At 38.1% G+C, this 23,327-nt stretch overlaps 1 protein-coding gene across 5 annotated transcripts in view; it reads right to left on the minus strand.

Annotated features, from left to right (window-relative positions):
- The window catches only part of hectd4 (HECT domain E3 ubiquitin protein ligase 4), a 113,805-nt gene that overhangs the window by 65,399 nt on the left and 25,079 nt on the right, over positions 1-23,327 (minus strand). For 3 of the 5 annotated variants that reach the window (XM_062958642.1, XM_062958640.1, XM_062958639.1), the window contains exons 7-18: positions 20,412-20,582; positions 17,341-17,533; positions 16,841-17,002; positions 15,199-15,312; positions 14,300-14,440; positions 11,414-11,646; positions 9,686-9,831; positions 6,767-6,837; positions 6,540-6,645; positions 6,308-6,428; positions 3,893-4,021; positions 523-647 (exon numbers count right to left, since the gene is read on the minus strand). In XM_062958642.1, coding sequence (XP_062814712.1) covers positions 523-647; positions 3,893-4,021; positions 6,308-6,428; positions 6,540-6,645; positions 6,767-6,837; positions 9,686-9,831; positions 11,414-11,646; positions 14,300-14,440; positions 15,199-15,312; positions 16,841-17,002; positions 17,341-17,533; positions 20,412-20,582 — 1,712 coding nt within the window. The remainder of the gene's footprint in view (positions 1-522; positions 648-3,892; positions 4,022-6,307; positions 6,429-6,539; positions 6,646-6,766; positions 6,838-9,685; positions 9,832-11,413; positions 11,647-14,299; positions 14,441-15,198; positions 15,313-16,840; positions 17,003-17,340; positions 17,534-20,411; positions 20,583-23,327) is intronic. The other 2 variants (XM_062958643.1, XM_062958641.1) reach the window with 1 other exon arrangement.

Here is a 23,327-nt window from a genome sequence, read left to right on the forward strand (position 1 = left end):
TACTCTGGATGATTTCACCTTGAACAATATTACTACAGATCTTGAGAATATTATCAAGACAACGACTGGACTGTTTCGATTTAGAATTCCAGACATGAATCAATCAGGGACAGCTAATACCTCCCAACAAAGGATTCCCCCAGGCACTAAACAGCCAGAACTTGAAACTGAAAGGCCATTCAATGCTAATTCAATGCTAATCAAGGTGGCCAATTGAAGCATTCACGCCTGCCTCAAACAGACAAGAGTCCTTTCTCTCACCCTGGACATCATTCCACATATATATAAACCTCAGTTGCTTAGTTTCCAACAGACCTCACAACCCCAGAGGATGCCTGCCATAGATGTGGGCAAAACGTCAGGAGAGAATGCTTCGGGAACATGGCCAAAGAGACAAGAAAACTCACAGCAACCCAGTGATTCCGGCCATGAAAATCTTCGACAAGACAGTTTCCAAAGGGAATATGACAAGAGGAAGACAGCATTGCAGAGCGATAGAACCAACTAAGGAAATGGACGTACCTCTGCTCCCGGTCTGGGACCTCGCTGTGGATCAGCGCCGTGGTGACTTGCTGCAGCATATCGAGGACCTCGTCGCACCCGGTCAAGATCTGCGTCGCCAGGGCCAAGATGCTAGCCTTGAGCTCCTAAGCGCAAATGAAAATGCAATAAGAAACAGGACGACACTTGGGTTCGTGCAGCCACTTCTTGCAACCCGCCAGTCGGGCAAATCACGAAACACACGGACAAACATAACAAACCTAACAAACCATGGGCTTCTGAAGTGAATGGTGATGGCCATGACAATGAAGCCTGACACCGGCTGCTCCACATTTGAAGGTCAGGCAGCAGAAGGAAATAGTGCAGTACTGAAAATGCTCTGTATTATCTACTTTTCTTAGGGCATGGGCAAGCTTTGGACTTCAACTTCCACTAACTGTTTTATTTCTACTGATTTTATCCTTGTATCAAATGCCTCTGTTTTGACTCCAAAGTATTCTGAGATAAGCAAAACAAGCATGGATCTCCATCAGAAAATGGGGACAAAAAAGAGCAACAAAACAGAACTGGTGTGATACTCTGGCCAGGCTGGCTTTTAAATTGTTCTAATTCTGCTGTAAACTCTTAATTTGAACTTCTTGTTATACAATAAAGTTTTTTTATTATTATTACGAGGGTGGGTCAAACAGTTTTGCCTCCTGGGTCATAAAAACGTTATGAATGAACCTATAACAGAAGAAATGGCTCAAGATCACAACCTGAAGTGTCCTCTACGCAAAACATAGTCACCATCAATTTGTACATGACGGTGCCACCATTTAACTCAGGCATCAAAACTATTTTGGAAAAAAAAATCAGGGTTTTGCTTTGCGACTCAAGGTTTTCAAACAGTTTTAATGTCATTCAAGTCATTCAATGTCTTCTTTGGGAGAGATAAAGCAGGGTATAAATACACATAATAATAATAATAACAACAACAACAGATACACAAACACTTTGAGTCTCCTTTGGGAGAGATAAAGCAGGGTATAAATACAAATAATAATAATAATAATAATAGATACATAGCTGCTTTGAGTCTCCTTTGGGTGAGATAAAGCAGAGTATAAATACACATAATAATACTACTACTACTAATAATAATAGATACACAGCTGCTTTGAGTCTCCTTTGGGAGAGATAAAGCAAGGTATGAATACACATAATAATAATAATTTATTATAATATTAATAATAGATACACAAACACATTGAGTCTCCTTTGGGAGAGCTAAAGTAGGGTATAAATACATATAATAATAATAAATTATAATATTAATAATAGAATTTTTCCAAAATCGTTTTGATGCCTGGGTTTAAACCATGGTGCAAATATGTACAAATTGATGGTGACTATGTTGAACGGTAGTTATATGTTCGTTTATGATGTTTTAATGACCCAGGAGGGAAAACTTTTTGACCCATCCTTGTATTATAACATTCGGGACTTTCTAGTGTTTTCATCAGCCTGGATGCATGCAAGATGCCTTTGACAACACACTGCTTGAGATTTATCTACTCATGGAAATGGCCATTCTCTTTTCGTAGCTGCAGTGGTTTTTAAAGCCAAGCAGGGAAGATCGCACCCACTTTTTCCCCATTTGGGGAACTCCAGTTAGTCAAGAGCGTAGCCAGACAAGGAGCCCAACAGTCCTAGAAGGGAGGAGGAGAGGGTGGAAGCAGCTGCAGAGAGAAACTGAGGAAAAAAACAACAACAAAACCAAAGGTGTTGGCAGAGATGAGAGACAGCATGGAGACACTGAGCATCATACATTCAACGACGCACCTGAAGTCTATAAATATGCCAACAAAGAGCAGCACTGAAAAAATAAGCATTTTGCCGTATTCTATTCATCACTAATTGACGGAGGGGAGTGTTCACTCATGTTCTCCAAATTCTTCCAAAACCAGAGTGGTGCAACTAGTACGAGGGTAGATCAAAAAGTAATGCCTCCATCGCTCCAACTTTTATTTCTTTCATAGCTACTGGACTATCTATGCATGAGATGATAGAGATAACCTTACTCTACTTTTTGTAGATGACAGTTCAGACTATGATCTGGAGAAACTTCTGTTCTTAGCTGTGCCCGGCCACGTGTTGCTGTGGCGTCATCCTAAGTGGGGGTTTTTTTTGTGGAGGCAAGTATGAATGTTGTAATTAGTCACCTTTATTAAAATTGAATGGGCTTGCAGCTTCAAAGTGTGGTTGTTTCCTGCCTGGGGGAATCCTTTGTTGGGAGGTGTTAGCCGACTCTGGTTGTTTCCTGTCTGGAATACCTTTATTTTCAGAGTGTTGTTCTTTACTGTCTATATTGTAGAGTATTTTAAATGGTTCCCATGAACCCAATAATAATGCAGTAGAGTCTCACTTATCCAACCTAAACGGGCCAGCAGAATGTTGGATAAGCGAATATGTTGGATAATAAGGAGGTATTAAGGAAAAGCTTATTAAACATCAAATTAGGTTATGATTTTACAAATTAAGCACCAAAACATCATGTTAGACAACAAATTTGGCAGAAAAAGTAGTTCAATACGCAGTAATGTTATGTTGTAATTACTGTATTTACGAATTTAGCACCAAAATATCACGATATATTGAAAACATTGACTACAAAAATGGCTTGGATAATCCAGAGGCTTGGATAAGCGAGTGTTGGATAAGTGAGACTCTACTGTAACAACAATAATAGAGCAAAATAATAAATGTAATAATAATAATTAATAGAGTAAAATAATAAATGTAGCAATACCAATAATAATAGAGAAAAACAACAAATATACCATATATACTTGAGTGTAAGCCGACCTGAATATAAGCCCACCAGGCTCTACTGTACATATATATAAATTCATATATTTTTATATATTTATGACCCAAGGAGGCAAAACTTTTTGACCCACCCGCGTATAATGAAAAGCAGATAGATTTCCTCTTTTTGAAAGACTCAATGACTCAGTTAAAGTGACAGTTCTGGGCTACAAGGATGGTCACCTTGGACAGCAACTATGTCTAAAACGGTTCATTAAAATGAACTGACGGAGTGAACGAAGTGCTTATAGGATCCAGGTGTTTACAGTCTTGTAACATGGAAGATACAGTGATAGCAAAACCAAGCTGTTTCCGTTGCATTTCATGAACAGCACCCCGAAGAAAGCTTGCAAAGCACAAAGGGTCCTAAGCTACCAGAGGAGGACACCCCACCCTGAAGGGAGTGGCCGATTCCCAAACTACACAGAAACAATGAAAAGCGACAAGACGGGATGGAGAGGCTATACCCATCGACGGAACTGCGGAGGAACGGGAGCCGGAAGAGAGCAAGAGGCAGTGGAAATTCAATCTCGGTGTTTACCTGTACCTTCAATGTCTCTCCCTGCAAGGAGCTGTCACTGTCATCGTTTTCGTCAGGCTTAATCAAAATGGTATTACTCAGAAGATGGTTCTGTACCGCCATCAAGTACCGCAGGCAGGAGGAGGCAGCCTTCAAGACAAACAAGCAGCATTGGCATGATCTTCTCCGCGTGGCAAGGACAACATCAGTGCAGAGAAAGCCATGTGCCCGCCAACTTTGAGAAGAGAACCAACAGGGATGGGGGAAAACACTACATATTCTCCTCCTGGACTGAGACAGGATGGAAGCGAAGACAAGCTAAGATGGTGAACGTTGCTAGAGGTTGGGCGGACTCTGTCTTTACCTGCTGGTTCACAAATGGGCAAAGCACAACCCGGAGAAGAGTCTCGCTAGGTCAGTGGTTCTCAACTTCTGGGTCCCCAGATGTTTCCGTCTACACCTCCTAGAAATCTCAGCTACTTTACCAGCTGTTAGGATTTCTGGGAGTTGAAGGCCAAAACATCTAGGGACCCATAGGTTGAGAACCACTGAGCTAGGTAGTGGTTCCCAACCTGTGGTCTGTGGACCATCAGTGGTCCACAAGAACTAAAATATGGTCCGCAACCTCACCGTTACTACTATGGATAATAACACAGCACAACCAGAATTATTTTTTTCTTAGTATCTTTATTTTTAGGCCTGTTCCTGAGGTTATTTGGGGTGCTGGTTCAAAAAATTGCATTGGATAGACCACATCAGCTCAAGACTATTAAATATGGTGTTCTGTGGGCGAGCAAATGGAGACTACTGGGTGGCATATGTTCTGTATCAGAAACTAGAGCTGATGTGGTCTATCCAATGCAATTTTCAGAATTAGCACCCCAAATAACCAAACATAACACAAGGTTGACCAAAACTAGAGCTGATGTAGTCTATCCGATGCAATTTTCTCAATCAGCACCCCAAATAACCAAACAGAACCTAAAGTTGACCTAAACTAGAGCTGATGTAGTCTATCCAATGCAATTTTCTGAATCAGCGCCCCAAATAACCAAACCAAATCTAAAGTTGACCAAAAACTGATTCGTAACCCTTTTGATACTAATGTTGGAGAGTGGTCCCTGGTCAGAAAAAGGTTGGAAGCCACTGTGCTAGGGGAATGGAAATGAGATCTCCTATTCAATGCCATTTAAACCAGTACTGTGTGTCTGATGTGATCTGGGGAAGCATAATGGGACTAAAGGAGAAATCTCCCTTTCATTTCAAAATAAAGCCAAACCGGTTTGATCTAGGCTGTTTGCCAACTGACAGCCTAATCTACCTCTGGAGGCTGCTGCAAAGAGAAAAGGGTGGGATATAATAATTATAATATAATATAATATAATATATTATAATACTATTATAATATTGTAACATATTATAATATAATAATTATAATACTTTCTTTTTAATTTTTTTGCACTGGTGGCGCAGCGGATTAAATTGCTGAGCTGCTGAACTTGCTGACCAAAAGGTTAGCGGTTCAAATCCAGGGAGCGGGATGAGCTCCTGCTGTTAGCCCCAGCTTCTGCCAACCTAGCAGTTTGAAAACATGCCAATGTGAGTAGATCAATAGGTACCACTCCGGTGGGAAGGTAACGATGCTCCATGCAGTCATGCCAATGGCCACATGACCTTGGAGGTGTCTATGGACAACGCCGGCTCTTCAGCTTAGAAATGGAGATGAGAACCAACCTCCAGAGTCGGACACAACTAGACTTAATGTCAGGAGAAAACTTTTAGCTAACCTACTTTATTTTTTATCTCCCCGAGGGGACTCAGGGGGGTTTCCAACAAAAGTAACAAAATGGTAAACACCCAATGCCGAAAACAGACAACTATAAATCAAAACCGTGGATAAAACCATCTCAAAAGAAACTTTTGAAACAAAATAAAAAATAATACATAATTGAACTTAAATAATCAGGAGAGAATGCTTCTAGGACATGGCCATACAGCCTGGAAAACTCACAACAACCCAGAAGAAGAAGAATTAAAATAAAATAAAAACTCCCACTAAAACCCAGGAGGTTTGAAGCAGCTCCTTGGGAGAAGGGCTTGGTGAAAATACAGCGGGGGATAGATATTATAAAAGAAAAATGGTTCCGTTCACGTCCCATTTTGAGTTCCCACTGTTCTACAGAGGCAGCTTTATGACTGCAAGGTGAAATAAAATCAAACTAATGTGAAAATATCTGCCTCGGATAACCAGTGGCTCCATGGAGAATAGAAACACTGATGTTTCACCATTAATACGCTGCAAAAAAGGAGTTGCTTGGGCCGCAATGACCCCACCCAGCCCTACCTGAAGCCTTGCAGAGATGGCCACTCCACCCCTCACATGACACCTCCCCCCCAAAGAAGAGAAAGAGCCCAGGGCTGGGCGGCATTACTCACAGGCACAGTGGAGAGGAGCCTCTGAAATTCATCTCTGGATACCGTTTGGCACTTGGTGATTAAGATACAAGACTCGCGAACGACAATCTTGAGAATGTAGTGCAAAAGTTCATCGTTTAATCTTGAAAATGCAGGAAAGATAGGGGGAAATAAATGGCGAGGGCTTCCCAAGGCATGCCAAGAACACACACGTGCAAACTGCATGCAATATTCCGCTCATCCATCTCTTTACCTGTAATGCTCATCGTCTTCGCCGCCAAATCGGTTGTTCTGAAGCTGCTCCGCCAGGTTAGTCATGATCACGTCCCGGAGCTGGGCCAGCCCACTGTTCCTCTCTCCTAGAAAAGGATCGTGCAAAGGAGAAGTTGCTGAGAGGATGGGACACTCGGTGTCTGTTGGTTTTATCTCATCGATAGCTTTGTGGATCACAAACTTTTCCACCTCTCTGAAAATGCTTACCTTCCGTCAAGACCAGTTTCAGCAAGTTATTGATTTCTACTTCACCGGGATACAGGATATTCAGTCCAGAACTAAAAAGGAGAACAAAAAAAATCTCAAGTAGAATCAAGAAGAGTCTATAATAATATTATATACAAACATAATAACAATAATACATACATACATAGCCGCTTTGAGTCTCCTTCGGGAGAGATAAAGCAGGGTATAAATACACATCATCATAATAATAATAATAATAATAATAATAATACATAGCCGCTTTGAGTCTCCTTTGGGAGAGATAAAGCGGGGTATAAATACACACAATAATATTAATAATAATAATAATAATAATAATACAGTAGAGTCTCACTTATCCAACGTAAATGGGCCGGCAGAACGTAATACAATATAACACTAATAATAATACCATATAATAATATTGATTATATATTCTACATTACATATAATATTACTAATAATATTACAGTATAGTGGTATAGTTCAATATAGTAATATATAATGCTAATATTGTGCTATGCTAATAATATAATATACAGTAGAGTCTCACTTATCCAACATAAACGGGCCGGCAGAACGTTGGATAAGCGAATATGTTGGATAATAAGGAGAGATTAAGGAAAAGCCTAATAAACATCAAATTAGGTTATGATTTTACAAATTAAGCACCAAAACATCATGTTATACAACAAATTGGACAGAAAAAGTAGTTCAATACGCAGTAATGCTATGTAGTAATTACTGTATTTATGAATTTAGCACCAAAATATCATGATGTATTGAATACATTGACTACAAAAATGCGTTGGATAATCCAGAACGTTGGATAAGCGAGTGTTGGATAAGTGAGACTCTACTGTGTGTGTGTGTGTGTGTGTATATATATATATATATATATTCTTTGTTTTTGTTCTTGTGTTTTCGCACTTATCCCCGTTTTTAAATGTGCACTGTATTTGAAAATTATAAATAAAAATTTAAAAAAAAGATATGTGCAGCGTGCTTAGGAATTTGTTCATAGTTTTTTTTAACTATAGTCGGCCCTCCAATGGTTAGAGTTATTATTATTATTATTTGTGCCCGGGTTATTTGAAAAAGGTATGGTTTGTTTTGAGGTGTCAGGTAATATCATTTTGTTAATTAGTAACACTATTTAGGAAACAGCCAGTCTTTAATTTCGTTTTTTGTGAATGCTCCCATTAGAAAATACGTAATGATATGTATTCATAATATTATATTGCAATATGATACAATACTATTACAATATAGTAATATTAATTATTACTATTACATGTAATATGTAATTATTACTATTACATGTAATATTACTATTAGTATTACAATATATTGATATAGTACAATATAGTAATTTATTGCCAGTATTGTACTAATAATATAATATTGTATGTAAAGTTAATTTGTAAGCCGCTCTGAGTCCCCTTCGGGGTGAGAAGGGCGGCATATAAATGCAGCAAATAAATAAATACATTTAGACTCATATCATCCATTTCAAAGCAGATATATGGTTATGTTGTTTTTTGATGACAACTCTGTACCGTATATAATAAATGTTCTCTTTTCTTTGTCCAACAATAAATGTGAATTCTTCTTCATGGAAAAATAAGACATCCCCTGAAAATAAGACCTAGCACATGTTTGGGAGCAAAAATTAATATAAGACACTGTCTTATTTTAGGGGAAACAGGGTACATACATAGCCGCTTTGAGTCTCCTTTGGGAGAGATAAAGCGGGGTATAAATACAAATAATAATAATAATAAGCATAATAATAAATACATACATACATAGCCGCTTTGAGTCTCCTTTGGGAGAGAAAGTGGGGTATAAATACCAATAATAATAATAATAATAATAATAATAATACATAGCCGCTTTGAGTCTCCTTCGGGAGAGATAAAGCAAGGTACACATAATAATAATAATAATAATAATAATAATAATAATAATAATAATAATAATACATAGCTGCTTTGAGTCTCCTTTGGGAAAGATAAAGCGGGGTATAAATACACATAACAATAATAATAATCAATACATACATAGTCATTTTTAGTCTCCTTCGGGAGACATAAAGCAGGGTATAAATACATATAATAATAATAATAAAATAATATAATATAATATAAAATAATAATAATAATAATAATAATAATAATAATAATAATAATAATATACATAGCTGCTTTGAGTCTCCATTGGGAGAGATAAAGCCGGGTATAAATACACATAATAATATTATTATAAATACATGCATACATAGCCGCTTTGAGTCTCCTTCAGGAGAGATAAAGTAGGGTATAAATACACATAATAACAATAATAAATAAATGCTTGGGAAGTGTTTGACTTGTGATTTTGTGATATGAAATCCAGCATGTCTATCTTGTTTGCTGTGTCATACAATAAAATAATAATAATAATTGAAGATGCATAGCCAGGCTTTGAAGCTGCAAGGCTATTCAATGCTAATCAAGCTGGCCAATGGTAACATTCACACTTGCCTCCAACAGACAAGAGATCGCTTTCTTAGCCTGGACATCATTCCACAGATATATAAACCCCACTTGCCTAGTTTCCAACAGACCTCACAACCTCTGAGGAGGCCTGCCATAGATGTGGGCAAAACGTCAGGAGGGAATGCTTCTGGAACATGGCCAGACAGCCCGGAAAACTCACAGCAACCCAATAAATTATAATATTAGTAATAGATACATAGCTGCTTTGTGTCTCCCTTGGGAGAGATAAAGCAAGGTATAAATATTATTATTATTAATTATTATTATTAATAATAATAAGTGTTCAACTTTGTGATTATGTAATAGGAAATCCAGCATATATATCTCATTTGCTGTGTCATACTATGTCTTTGTGTCAATAATAATAGCAACAACAACGCACCTGATAGCCAGACAGACTTCCTTCTGGATTTCGGGGCTGATCTGGTCCATGGGGGCCATCAAAAGCTGCCACAGCAAGAGGCCTGAGCGTCTCACAATATCCCGATTCTTCTCGGTTTGCGGGCTGAAGAAGAATTTGAAAACCACCTGCAAGGACAACCGTTGGGGTGGGTGGGAGGAGAGAGAAACGCTGAAAGATCTCTTTGAAAGAAGCCTCCCACAATGATTCATATCCTCAGCCTTGAGACAGTCTGGGGGATTCGAGCAGCTCAAGGTGGGAAGCAATGAAGGGAGACGGCACCAAGAGAAGGAGTCCAACAGAAACATTTTTCTGCTTTTCCTTCCTTCACCCTCAAATAACCCAGGCAATGCTGGGGACTCAAGCTAGTTAGCAATAATAATAATAATAATAATAGTTATTTTTGAGTTGTACAGTTGCAAGAGACCCCAAGGGCCGGCAATGCTGGGGACCCAAGCTAGTTAGCAATAATAATAATAATAATAATAATAATAATAATAATAATAATTATTATTATTATTAATGAGTTGTACAATTGCAAGAGACCCCAAGGGCCAGCAAGGCCGGGTACCCAAGCTAGTTAGCAATAATAATAATAATAATAATAATAATAATAATAATAATAATAGTTATTTTTGAGTTGTACAGTTGCAAGAGACCCCAAGGGTCGGCAATGCTGGGGACCCAAGCTAGTTAGCAATAATAATAATAATAATAATAATAATTATTATTATTATTATTATTATTATTATTATTATTATTGAGTTGTACAGTTGCAAGAGACCCCAAGGGCCGGCAATGCCGGGGACCCAAGCTAGTTAGCAATACAGTAGAGTCTCACTTATCCAAGCTAAATGGGCCGGCAGAAGCTTGGATAAGCGAATATCTTGGATAATAAGGAGGGATTAAGGAAAGCCTATTAAACATCAAATTAGGTTATGATTTTACAAATTAAGCACCAACACATCATGTTATACAACAAATTTGACAGAAAAAGTAGTTCAATACGCAGTAATGTTATGTTGTAAATACTGTATTTATGAATTTAGCACCAAAATATCACAATATATTGAAAACATTGACTACAAAAATGGCTTGGATAATCCAGAAGCTTGGATAAGCGAGGCTTGAATAAGTGAGACTCTACTGTAATAATAATAATAATAATAATAGTTATTATTGAGTTGTACAGTTGCAAGAGACCCCAAGGGCCATCCAGTCCAATCCCATTCTGCCATGAAGAAAAATATAATCCAAGCCCTCCCGACAGATGGCCATCCAGCCAAGCTAGTTAGCAATAATAATAATAATAATAATAATTACATCACACAGTCCTAGACACTTGGGAAGTGTTGGACTTGTGATTTTGTGATACGAAATCCAGCATATCTATCTTGTTTGCTGTGTCATACAATAAAATAATAATTAGCTAGTTAGCAACAACAACAACAACAATAGTTATTATTGAGTTGTACAGTTGCAAGAGACCCCAAGGGCCATCCAGTCCAATCCCATTCTGCCATGCAGAAAAATACAATCCAAGCCCTCCCGACAGATGGCCATCCAGCCTCTGCTTAAAAACGTCCACAGAAGGAGACTCCACCATGGCCCGAGGCAGTGAGTCTCACTGCCAAACAGCTTTTACCATCAGGTTTTCCATCTGAAATGGAATGGGACCTCTCCAACCGAACCTTTCCCCCTTGTACCCACCTGGAAGACCACCAGGATGCAATGGATAATGCAGGTGTCTCCGTTGACCATGGCTTTCTCCATAATGTCGCAGATGCTGCTGAGGTGGTGGGCCTCAATGGGGTGCTGCTTGCCCAGGAAATTGGTGAGGGGAAGGTTGTTGCTGGCCGCCAGGAGGTTGAGCTGATGGATACACATCGCACCAACATGGTGCAGTAATTGGTTGATCACCTCGTTGGTGGTGGTGGCATCTCCTGGAAGAGGAAGAGACGTTGGAAGGAATCATCAGGAGGTGTCTGAAATTTCCCCACTTACATAGCTTTGTATGAAAAGGTCTTCCCATTAAAGCCCCAAAATGTCAAGTTCACCCCAGATAAAAAGGACAGTTCCTGTTGGAACTCAACCACAATCCTGTACAAGTTGATAGTCCTCATTGAGGAAATAGATAGGCAGGTGTGTTAAGCCATTCCCACATTGCCTCATTAGTTATTCTCTCCTCCACTTTCTCTGCGCCCTTCTACACTGCCATATTATCAAAGCAGATCATCCACATGATCTGCTTTGAACTGGATTATATGAGTCTACACTGCCAAATAATCCAGTTCAAAGCAAATAATCTGGATTTAGAGCTGGTTTCATAGACCTGTCAGCATGTTATGATACTGTAAATCAGGGGTCCTCAAACTTTTAAAGCAGAGGGCCGGTCCACAATCCTTCAGACTGTTGAGGGGCCAAATTATCATTTGGGGAAAAAAACGAACAAATTCCTATGCACACTGCACATATCTTATTTGTAGTGCAAAACAACAATAACAATGAAAGAACAATACAATATTTAAAAATGAAAATAATTTTAACCAACATAAACCTATCAGGATTTCAATAGGAAGTGTGGGCCTGCTTCTGCCCAATGAGATAGTCAGGTTAATTAGGGTTGTTGTTGTTGTCGTTGTGTGTCTTCAAGTCATTTCAGACTTTGGGCGAGCCTAAGTTCAAAATTATTTATTTATTCATTTACTACATTTATTTACTACATTTATATCCCACCCTTCTCACCCCGAAGGGAACTCAGAGCAGCTGTATGTACATACAATATATTATATTATTAGCATAGCACAATATTAGCATTATACTATATTGAACTATACCACTATACTGTAATATTATATGTAATATATAACATATAATTAATATTATTATATGGTATTATTGTTAGCATTATATTGTATAAAATGATAATATTCTTATCAATATTATATGTATATACAATATATTATATTATTAAAACTGATATAAAAATATTATATTATAAATGAGGGCGGGGGCCAGGTAAATTATCTTGGAGGGCCGCATCCGGCCCCCGGGCCTTAATTTGGGGACCCCTGCTGTAAATCATACTGTAAATCATGAAATGATATTGTAAGTCTCGGGCTGTGGCGCAGGCTGGAGAGCAAGCCAGCTGTAACCAGCTGCAATGAATCACTCAGACCAGGAGGTCATGAGTTCGAGGCCTGCTCAGAGCCTATGTTTGTCTTGTCTTTGTTCTATGTTAAAAGGCATTGAATGTTTGCCTGTATGTGTAATGTGATCCGCCCTGAGTCCCCTTCGGGGTGAGAAAGAAGGGCGGAATATAAATGCTGTAAATAAATAAATAAATAAATAAATAAATAAAGTCCTCAAACTTTTGAAGCAGTCCTTCAGACTGTTGTGGGGCTGAACTATCATTTAAAAAAAAATACAAATTCCTATGCATACTGCACATGTCTTATTTGTAGTGCAACAACAACGAAAGAACAATACAATATTTAAAAATGAAAACAATTTTAACCAACATAAACCTATCAGGATTTCAATGGAAAGTGTGGGCCTGCTTCTGGCCAATGAAATAGTCAAGTTAATTAGGATTGTTGTTGTTGTGTGACTTCAAGTCATTTCAGACTTTGGCCGAGCCTAAGTCTAAAATTATTTATTTATTTACTGCCCTTATTTACTACATTTATATCCCACCCTTCTCACCCCGAAGGGGACTCAGAGCAGCTGTATGTACATACAATATATTATATTATTAGCATAGCACAATATTAGCATTATATAATTCTATACTGAACTATACCACTATACTATTACAGTAGAGTCTCACTTATCCAACATAAACGGGCCGGCAGAATGTTGGATAAGCGAATATGTTGGATAATAAGGAGGAATTAAGGAAAAGTCTATTAAATATCAAATTAGGTTATGATTTTACAAATTAAGCACCAAAACATCATGTTATACAACAAATTTGACAAAAAAGTAGTTCAATACACAGTAATGCTATGTAGTAATTACTGTATTTACGAATTTAGCACCAAAATATCACGATGTATTGAAAACATCGACTACAAAAATGCGTTGGATTTTTCCTGCCAACCTAGCAGTTCGAAAACATGCCAATGTGAGTAGATCAATAGGTACCGCTCCGGCGGGAAGGTAAGGGCGTTTCATGCAGTCATGCCAATGGCCACATGACCTTGGAGGTGTCTATGGACAACGCCGGCTCTTCGGCTTAGAAATGGAGATGAGCACCAACCCCCAGAGTCAGATATGACTGGACTTAACGTCAGGGGAAAACCTTTACCTTTTTTTATTGAAAACATTGACTACAAAAATGCATTGGATAATCCAGAACGTTGGATAAACGGGTGTTGGATAAGTGAGACTCTACTGTATTGCAAAGGATTATCACCTCACTCGCTTCATAGGAAATCTACAAAACAGGAGCTTTTTTTGTTGAGTTCCAGGGAGCTTTGAAATTGTTGAACAGAAGCTCTCTGAAGCTTTAGGTGCTCTTACTGCCTATTACAGGGAATGTGGCTTCAAGGAAACCCTCCTCCATCTAAGCCAGCACTCTCCTCCAACACTCACCTTTTGGCTCCGTGATGATGTGGCTGACGCCTAGCCTTTGACAGACATAATGGAAAGCCTGGTTGCCAGGATTGCACCACTGGTCAATATAGTCATTCGAGCAGGTCCAGATCATATTGTTCATCGCGTCGTAGCACGCACCTGGGGAAGAAGAAGAACGGGCTCTTATCAAAAAGGGATCTGTATGTACCAAAATCCATAAATGCATTGAGGTTGGTCACGACCCCTCTACCTGTTCACATCAATCCAGAGCTGAGTGCAAAAGTTAAAGCCCTAAACATAGATCCCTACTTCGTATAGTAGAATATAATAATATATAATGCTTATATAGTACTTCTATTGTGCTATACTAATACTATAATATATTGTATATACATATAATATTGATAATATTATAATGTAATACAATATAATAATACACTACATGTAATATTACTAATAATGTTGCAACATGGTCGTACAGTACAATATAATAATATATAATGCTTATATAGTGCTTATATTGTGATATGCTAATAATATAATATATTGTATATACATATAATATTGATAATATTATGATGTAATACAATAAAATAATAAAAATGCACTACATGTAATATTACTAATAATATTGCAATATAATTGTATAGTAAAATATAATAATATATAATGCTTATATAGTGCTAATATTGTGCTGTACTAACAATATAATATATTGTATGTATATATAACTTTTAAGCCACCCTGAGTCCCCTTTGGGGTGAGAATGGCGGGATATAAATGTTGCAAATAAATAATGTTCTCAATGTTATTGTCCTGCTCTTCCTTTGGGCAGTTGCTTCTAAAGTGTGTCCCAAGAATATATCTGGAGTCCCTGAAGCATTACTGGCCTTATCAGGCGGCATCCAATTCCTTACCCAAACCAGGAACGAGAGCGCCACGTCCCAGAGAGCTTCCGGCAGCATCGATGAGATCCGCCCGGCTCGCAAACTGCCCATCTGAGATGTTGTAGACCAAACTAGATGCCAGGACTTGAAACAAAGAGCAGGCAGTTAATTCCTTGGCAGCTCACATATTCTTAGAGCTACGCTGCATCATCATCAAATATTATTCTTATTATTATGCACAATTGGAGCTTAAACATTCTGCTTGGGTAGGAATTCAGCTGGAAAGCACACCTTTTGCTTCCTGCTCCTTTGGAGACTTTTTGGGTGGGGAGACAGCGCATGGCCAACCAGGCTATAACAGGAAGGCACTCTGCACGTGCTCTTGAGCACTCCCATATCAATAATAATAATAATAATAATAATAATAATAATAATAATAATAATAATTGAAGTAATAATTGCTTTGATTGAAGTCAAAAATCAGAAACTCCTCAAAGCACAGCAGACAAAGAATCAGTGCAAGAAGACTGCACTACAAACTAGAGCTGACAGCTGGCACAACAAAGCATTGTATGGGCAGTTCCTTGACAAAATTGAAGGAAAAACTGATAAGGAGAAAGCCTGGCTATGGTTCACGAATGGGACACTGAACAAGGAGACAGATAATAACATTATAACAGAATACAATATTATGCTACTAATAATACAATATAATATTAATTATATGTTATATATTAAATGTAATATTACTAATAATATTACCATATAATGATATAGTACAATAGAGTAATTTAATGCTTATATTGTGCTATGCTAATAATATTTTGTATGTTCATTTGATTTTTAAGCCACTCTGAGTCCCCTTCGGGGTGAGAAGAGTGGGATATAAATGTAGTAAATAAATAAATAAATAAGACCTGATCCTTGCAGCCCAGGAGTAAGTCATCAGAACCAATGTCTTTGTGTCAATAATAATAATAATAGTAGTAGTAATATACTTTAAGATTAAATAATTCTCTCATCAGTCAGGCCAAAGTTTAGCAAAAGAAATATCTCTGCAAAATATATATACAGTAGAGTCTCGCTTATCCAACACTCACTTATCCAACATTCTGGATTATCCAATGCATTTTTGTAGCCAATGTTTTCAATACATTGTGATATTTGGGTGCTAAATTCGTAAACACAGTAATTACTACATAGCATTACTGCGTATTGAACTACTTTTTCTATCAAATTTGTTGTATAACATGATGCTTTGATGCTTAATTTGTAAAATCATAACCTAATTTGATGTTTAATAGGCTTCTCCTTAATCTCTCCTTATTATCCAACATATTCGCTTAGCCAACGTTCTGCCGGCCCGTTTATGTTGGATAAGTGAGACTCTACTGTATATCAAAAATACTGGCCAAAAAAATAAAGAATGTTCATGGAAAGGCACAGTCTCAAAAAAAGGCAGAGAGAGAAATATTATTATTATTATTATTATTATTATTATTATTATTATTATTATTAATAATAATAATAATAATATAAGAAATGACCCTAAACCCTGAACTGGAAACAGGGTCCAGATATAGCTAGGAAGTGAATAGAATGGCAAAGAGCGTTGCCATGTTGGCAACCAAGGACGGCGGGAAAAGGAGAACGAAAGCTGGTGAGAACCTACTCTTCAAGGAGGACAATCCGCTGGTCCCGCCAAAGAGCGACCGAGTGGCCGAGCTGCCAGAACCGCCCGGGGGCGGGACCAGCATCACCAAATACGTCCCGCAGGTGTAGATCGGGGTCTTCCGCAGCATTTTGAGAGGCAGGCCGCAACTTGTGTTCGCAGCTGGGAAAAGAAAACAACAACAGAAGTGGTACGGAACCAAACAAAACTGGAATATGAGGACAACACTTGTAAAGATTATGCAGGAAATGTCCCTTTCAACATACTGCAAACCTCGAGAAAGAGAAGTTTGCAAGATCGGGGAAAGCTTTGAATATTATCATACTGAGTGATTACAGTTAAGTCAGAAGAGTTTTTGAACCCAAGAGTTGTAGATGGGAAATAGTACTACAATATTAATATAATACACATACACATACACATACTTGTATTTTGGACTAAGCACCCACCCAAAATGTAAGAAATTTGGTGAAAGCCAAGGGGATGGATGCCTGCCTCACCTGCTTGGTCCTCTTTCAAAGTATTGGAGATGGTGGAGCCGGTCAGCGCCGCCAAGGTGGCTGAGGGAGAGGCCCGGTATCTTGAAAGCCTGCTCAGAAGCATCTCGTTGATGCTCTTGGCCGAGTCGCCCTCTTTCCTCATGAGGATAATGCGCTCCTGGAGAGGGTTGGCCACACAGACACCATCTTTCATCTAGTCCAAGAAAACAAGAAAAGGCCGACAGCTGTAACCACTTGAAATTGTCCTTGTATTAAAACCACTCATCCTAGATTTAACGTGTTTCCTCCACCACAGGCACCCCAGTGTTTCTTTCTCAATTAGTGAGGAATTTGCATGATCCCACCCATTGCGTTTCCCTTAACCCTTTCATATTCTTTTCGATGGCACGCAGCAAACAAAGGGCTGTGGCGCAGGTGGGAGAGCAAGCCAACTACAATTAACTGCAATGAATCACTCTGACCAGGAGGTCATGAGTTCGAGCCCCGCTCGGAGCCTATGTTTGTCTTGTCTTTGTTCTATGTTAAAAGGCATTGAATGTTTGCCTATAGGTGTAATGTGATCCGCCCTGAGTCCCCTTCGGGGTGAGAAAGAAGGGCGGAATATAAATGCTGTAAATAAATAAATAACTAAAAAGATTGACCAGCAACTGAATATACTAGAGCAATGATGGGCAACCTTTTGCACTTGGTGTGTCAAAATTCACCAAAAAACCTAGCATGACTTGGGTAGTGTGTCACTTCGAGAAAAAAACTCCGTAATTTCACAATATATATAGTTTAAATAACAAAAATATATAATTGTAATACATAACTGTATTTAATAAATCAAAAACTATTTACTACCATGATTTCCATGTACAACAATCTATGGTACCTCTTGCAGTTTCCATGCTGATTTCTCTCGGTTGTAGTTTCAATGTAGTCATGAATAATGAATAATATAATAATAATATAATAATATACTACAATAATAATAGAATTTTATATATGTATGTAATGTGCATAATTCCCATGGAGTAAACAACAAAACCACTGGACCAAATCAAACCCAATTTGGCCACAAAAGACATAGTCATCCAATCAATCTGCATGCAGCAGGAGTTGTAGGGACTGGGATGTATAGTTCATATGCAATGAATAAGCACTTTGAACCCCACCTGGAGCAAACTTGGTACACAGAGCCCACATGATCAGCAAAAAGTACTTGAGGTCTCTGGGAAAAAAATCACCTTGATTTAGGGGAGTTGTAGGGACTGGGATGTATAGTTCGCTTGCAATCCAAGAGCACTCTGAACTCCACCAAAGATGGAGTTAGACCACACTTGGCACAGAGTCCCATGACCAGCAAAAAATACTAGAGGTCTTTTGGGGAAATTCACCTTGATTTGGGGGAGTTGTAGGGACTGGGATGTATAGTTCGCCTGCAATCCAAGAATACTCTAAACTCCACCAAAGATGGAATTGGACCGAACTTGGCATACAGAACCCCCATGATCAGCAAAAAGTACTTGAGGTCTCTTGGGAAAATTCACCTTGATTTGGGGGAGTTGTAGTTCACCTACATCCAGAGAGCACTGTGAACTCGAAACACTGATGGATCTGGACCAAACTTGGAACACAAACTTGGATATGTGTAAATGGATTACTGGAGGGGTTTGGGGGGAACTGAGTTTCCTTTCTGAGAGTTGTAGTTCAACTCACAACCAGGGAAACTGTGACCTCCACCGATGATGGACCTGGTCCAAATGTGGCATACAGAATCCCCATGACTAACCCAACCTACTGGAGGGGTTTGAGGGGACGGACTCAACATAGTGGGAGTTGTAGTTCACCCCACAGCCAGAGAGCACACTCAACCCCACCCATGATGCATCCAGAGCAAACTTGCCCAACAGAACAAACTTTAAGTACTGATGGAGTTTCTCGGGGTTAACCTGGCAAGATGTGAGTTGTAGTTCACTCACAACGTTATGCATTTTGTACAATGAAAAATCTGACTTTTTCAAATAACCCGGGCAACGGCAGATACCTAAGCCAAGTAATAATAATATTTTAAAAAGAGGTAAAACTGTTCTGAGAGAGAAGAGGAAAAACAGATATATAGAAGTACAGTAGAGTCTCACTTATTCAACACTTGCTTATCCAACGTTCTGGATTATCCAACGTAAGTTTGTAGTCAATGTTTTCAAAACATCGTGATATTTTGGTGCTAAATTTGTAAATACAGTAATTACTACATAGCATTACTGCGTATTGAACTACTTTTTCTGTCAAATTTGTTGTATAACATGATGTTTTGGTTCTTAATTTGTAAAATCATAACCTAATTTGATGTTTAATAGGCTTTTCCTTAATCCCTCCTTATTATCCAAGATATTCGCTTATCCAACATTCTGCCGGCCCGTTTATGTTGGATAAGTGAGACTCTACTGTAGTAGACAATTATAGAAATGGAAAGAGTACAGGTTCCAACACAACGGTATGAATAAATATGTGGATTTTTAAAATCTTTTTTCCTTTTTTTCTGTAATGTGAAATGTTATATTCTACTTCCATAATCTAATTAAAATTTTTTAAAACCAAACAAAGTAACGGGTAACCAATGGCTTTCAAAAACAAACTGATATCATACGGCCACAACAGGCCTGGCTAGGCAAAGCTTTGTATTAATTGAAACTCCCGAGTCATTTTGAGCCTAGGATACTCGAGTTATCTCCTCGCCAATCTCGAGAAGGGATCAGAGTGTCCAGATTGCTCCTGCTGTTACAAGATGGGGAAGGAAAATTAATTTGCAAATGGACACTGCTCTCAAATGAATTGGAAAAAAATCTTATTCGCTTGACGTGGTTGGTTTGATCACAATCAGCTCCATTGCCCAGGGAACGTTTGTTGGTATATGTGATTTTATTTGTTTATGATTTGTTTTTATTGCTGAGTTTTATATTGCTTATTGCCTGGGCTTGGCCCCATGTGAGCGGCCCCGAGTCCCCTCGGGGAGATGGGGCGGGGTATAAAAATAAAATTATTATTATTATTATTATTATTATTATTATTATTACAATGGCACTCACCGTGAGTTCAAAGACATCCATGAAGACCGAGTGGCCCTTGGGCGTTTTCTCATTCAAGCTCGCAGGTGACCAGATCCAGTAGAAGTAGGTCCCATCCGAGGAAAGGTGGACTGTGGTCATGGTGCTGCCCACGGGGAAGTGGTCGGCAGGCATTGGGACCAGTTGACAGACCTGCCGGGAGAGGGAAGGAGAGGATCATTAACAGTTTTACAGTGTTTATCTGGTTTTATATGTTGACACAGTGCAACGTAGGAAATTGCTGCATAAAGTTTACCATATCACCCGGGACTACAATTATACAAAAACTATCCAGACTCTCCTAGAAAACTGCACTTTCTATATAGAGCTCCAGGGCAGGAAAAGCAGCTGGAGGAGGCCAAAAAACGGTCGACCTCAAGGCAGCATTAATGTGAGATTTGTGTATTGATAGTGTTTAAATGCAATTTGTGCATCCAGAATGTACCATAGTGTGGAAAACGTTAATTGCCAAGAAGCTATGATGACCTTGTTGTGTGGCTGGAACTAAGGAGTATCCAGACACAAGTGTTTGTGAATAACGATTGCATCAGTTCAGTTCACTTCAGTTGAGTTCTGTCTGCCTAGAGTTCGAGTCAAGTTCTGTTGGAGAACAGAACAGTCCTGTGTTCGTCTGTCGTCTGCAAGTCTGTTTGTGTTGATTACTGCTGCATACAGTAAAACTTTGTAAATAGTTTTACCAACGTCTCTGAGTGTCTCTTCGTTCTGCGCTCCACTGCTTCCATCCAACTACTGCTGCACTGCAAATACTCTGACATGTTCTTGCACCGACCTTGTTTAAGATGTTTACTAACAATCGGCCACAACCACCACCTACAAAGAGCTTGATATACGCTGATGATCTTGGCCTAACAACACAAGCAAAAGACTTTGAAAACAGTTGAGAACCAACTTACGAAAGCCCTGAAAGATCTCTCCAGCTACTACAAAGATAACCACCTGAAGCCTAACCTTGTTAAGACACAAGTGTGTGCTTTCCACCGACTTAATTGTGAAGTCAACTGGGAAGGCTAAGATTTCCCACTCTAAATATCACCTTAGATTGTATACTAACATTTAGGAAACACTGTGAGAACACCAAACACAAAGTAGCTGCACGCAATAACATCCTGCGGAAACGGGTGCAGACCCAAAATTACTGACAATGCAGTCACTGTTGCTCATTTTTGGTCAAAAACTATTTAGTTGCCTGCAATCCCTTTATTTTATCAGTTTTTAAACTTACTGTATATACTTGAGTATAAACCTAGTTTTTCAGCCTTTTTTTAAGACTGAAAAAAACCCCTCCTCGGCTTATACTCGGGAGAGGGTCCTGGTGGGCTTATATTCAGGTCGGCTTATACTCAAGTATATACGGTATATTTATTATTTTTCTCTATTATTATTGGTATTGTTACATTTATTATTTTACTCTATTAATTATTATTATTACATTTATTATTTTGCTCTATTATTGTTGTTACAGTAGAGTCTCACTAATCTAACACTCGCTTATTCAACATTCTGGATTATCCAACACATTTTTGTAGTCAATGTTTTCAATACACCGTGATATTTTGGTGCTAAAGTCGTAAATACAGTAATTACTACATAGCATTACTGCGTATTGAACTACTTTTTCTATCAAATTTGTTGTATAACATAATGTTTTGGTGCTTAATTGGTAAAATCATAACCTAATTTGATGTTTAATAGGCTTTTCCTTAATCCCTCCTTATTATCCAACATATTCGCTTATCCAACATTCTGCCGGCCCGTTTATGTTGCATAAGTGAGACTCTACTGTACTTTTAAATTTATTTTTCTCTATTTTTATTATTATTAATATTTATTATTTTACCCTATTTATTATTACATTTATTATTTTACTGCATTTATTATTACTTATATTATTACATTTATTATTTCACTCTATTATTATTAAAAGGATACATAAGCACATTGACATTGAAGAAGATGAAAATAATGATTTAATCAGAGTTGAACAGTCCTATCTTAAATTACAGTTTGATGTAAAGATTTAAAAACATTTAAACTACTGATGCCTCAATTAATGTAATTTTATTGGTATCTCGGCTTATACTGGAGTCAATGTTTTCCCAGTTTTTTTGTGGTAAAATTAGGTGCCTCGGCTTTTATTTGGGTCGGCTTATACTTGAGTATATACAGGTATTTAATAATGCAATGCTTTTGAGACAAAATGAATAAATTTGAAGGAATGAATCATTTGAAATGTCTGGACCAGAAATGAAAAAATATGCAAAAACATTACAAGCTTTCTGAAAATGCCTTGCAGGTTCCAGCCAGCATAATTGCTATGTCTCGGATTTCTATGTAAAGGTTCAAGCACAGTATGAGAAAAAAAAATAGCCCCAATCCCTGGGAGTACTTTTCTTTCAAATTCGTATACAGCAATTTGCAAAATAAAACCACACCACACCTAACGCCTCCTCGAAAACCATGCCCTAATATCTTGATCCACAACAACCAATTGTATCCCATGCTAAGCACTTTGGTTTGCTGATGCAATGAGTCTTAAAACTGAGGCCATGAGTCACAGATTTTCGCCAGCATTCCATGTTTTGCTGATGAGCAAACATTATTGGTATCGAATTCCTCTCCTTCGGAGGGAGGCGGCGACTGAATTGTCTCCAAAATGCAGGGGACAAAATATTTACCGTATATACTCGAGTATAAGCCTAGTTTTTCAGCCCTTTTTTTAAGACTGAAAAAGCTTATACTCGGGTGAGGGTCCTGGTGGGCTTATATTTGGGTCAGTTTATACTCAAGAATATATGGTACATTTATTATTTTTCTCTATTATTATTGATATTATTACATTTATTATTTTTCTCTATTATTGTTGCTACTATTACATTT

This window comes from Anolis carolinensis, chromosome X, assembly GCF_035594765.1.
Source record: "Anolis carolinensis isolate JA03-04 chromosome X, rAnoCar3.1.pri, whole genome shotgun sequence".
NCBI lineage: Eukaryota > Metazoa > Chordata > Lepidosauria > Squamata > Dactyloidae > Anolis > Anolis carolinensis.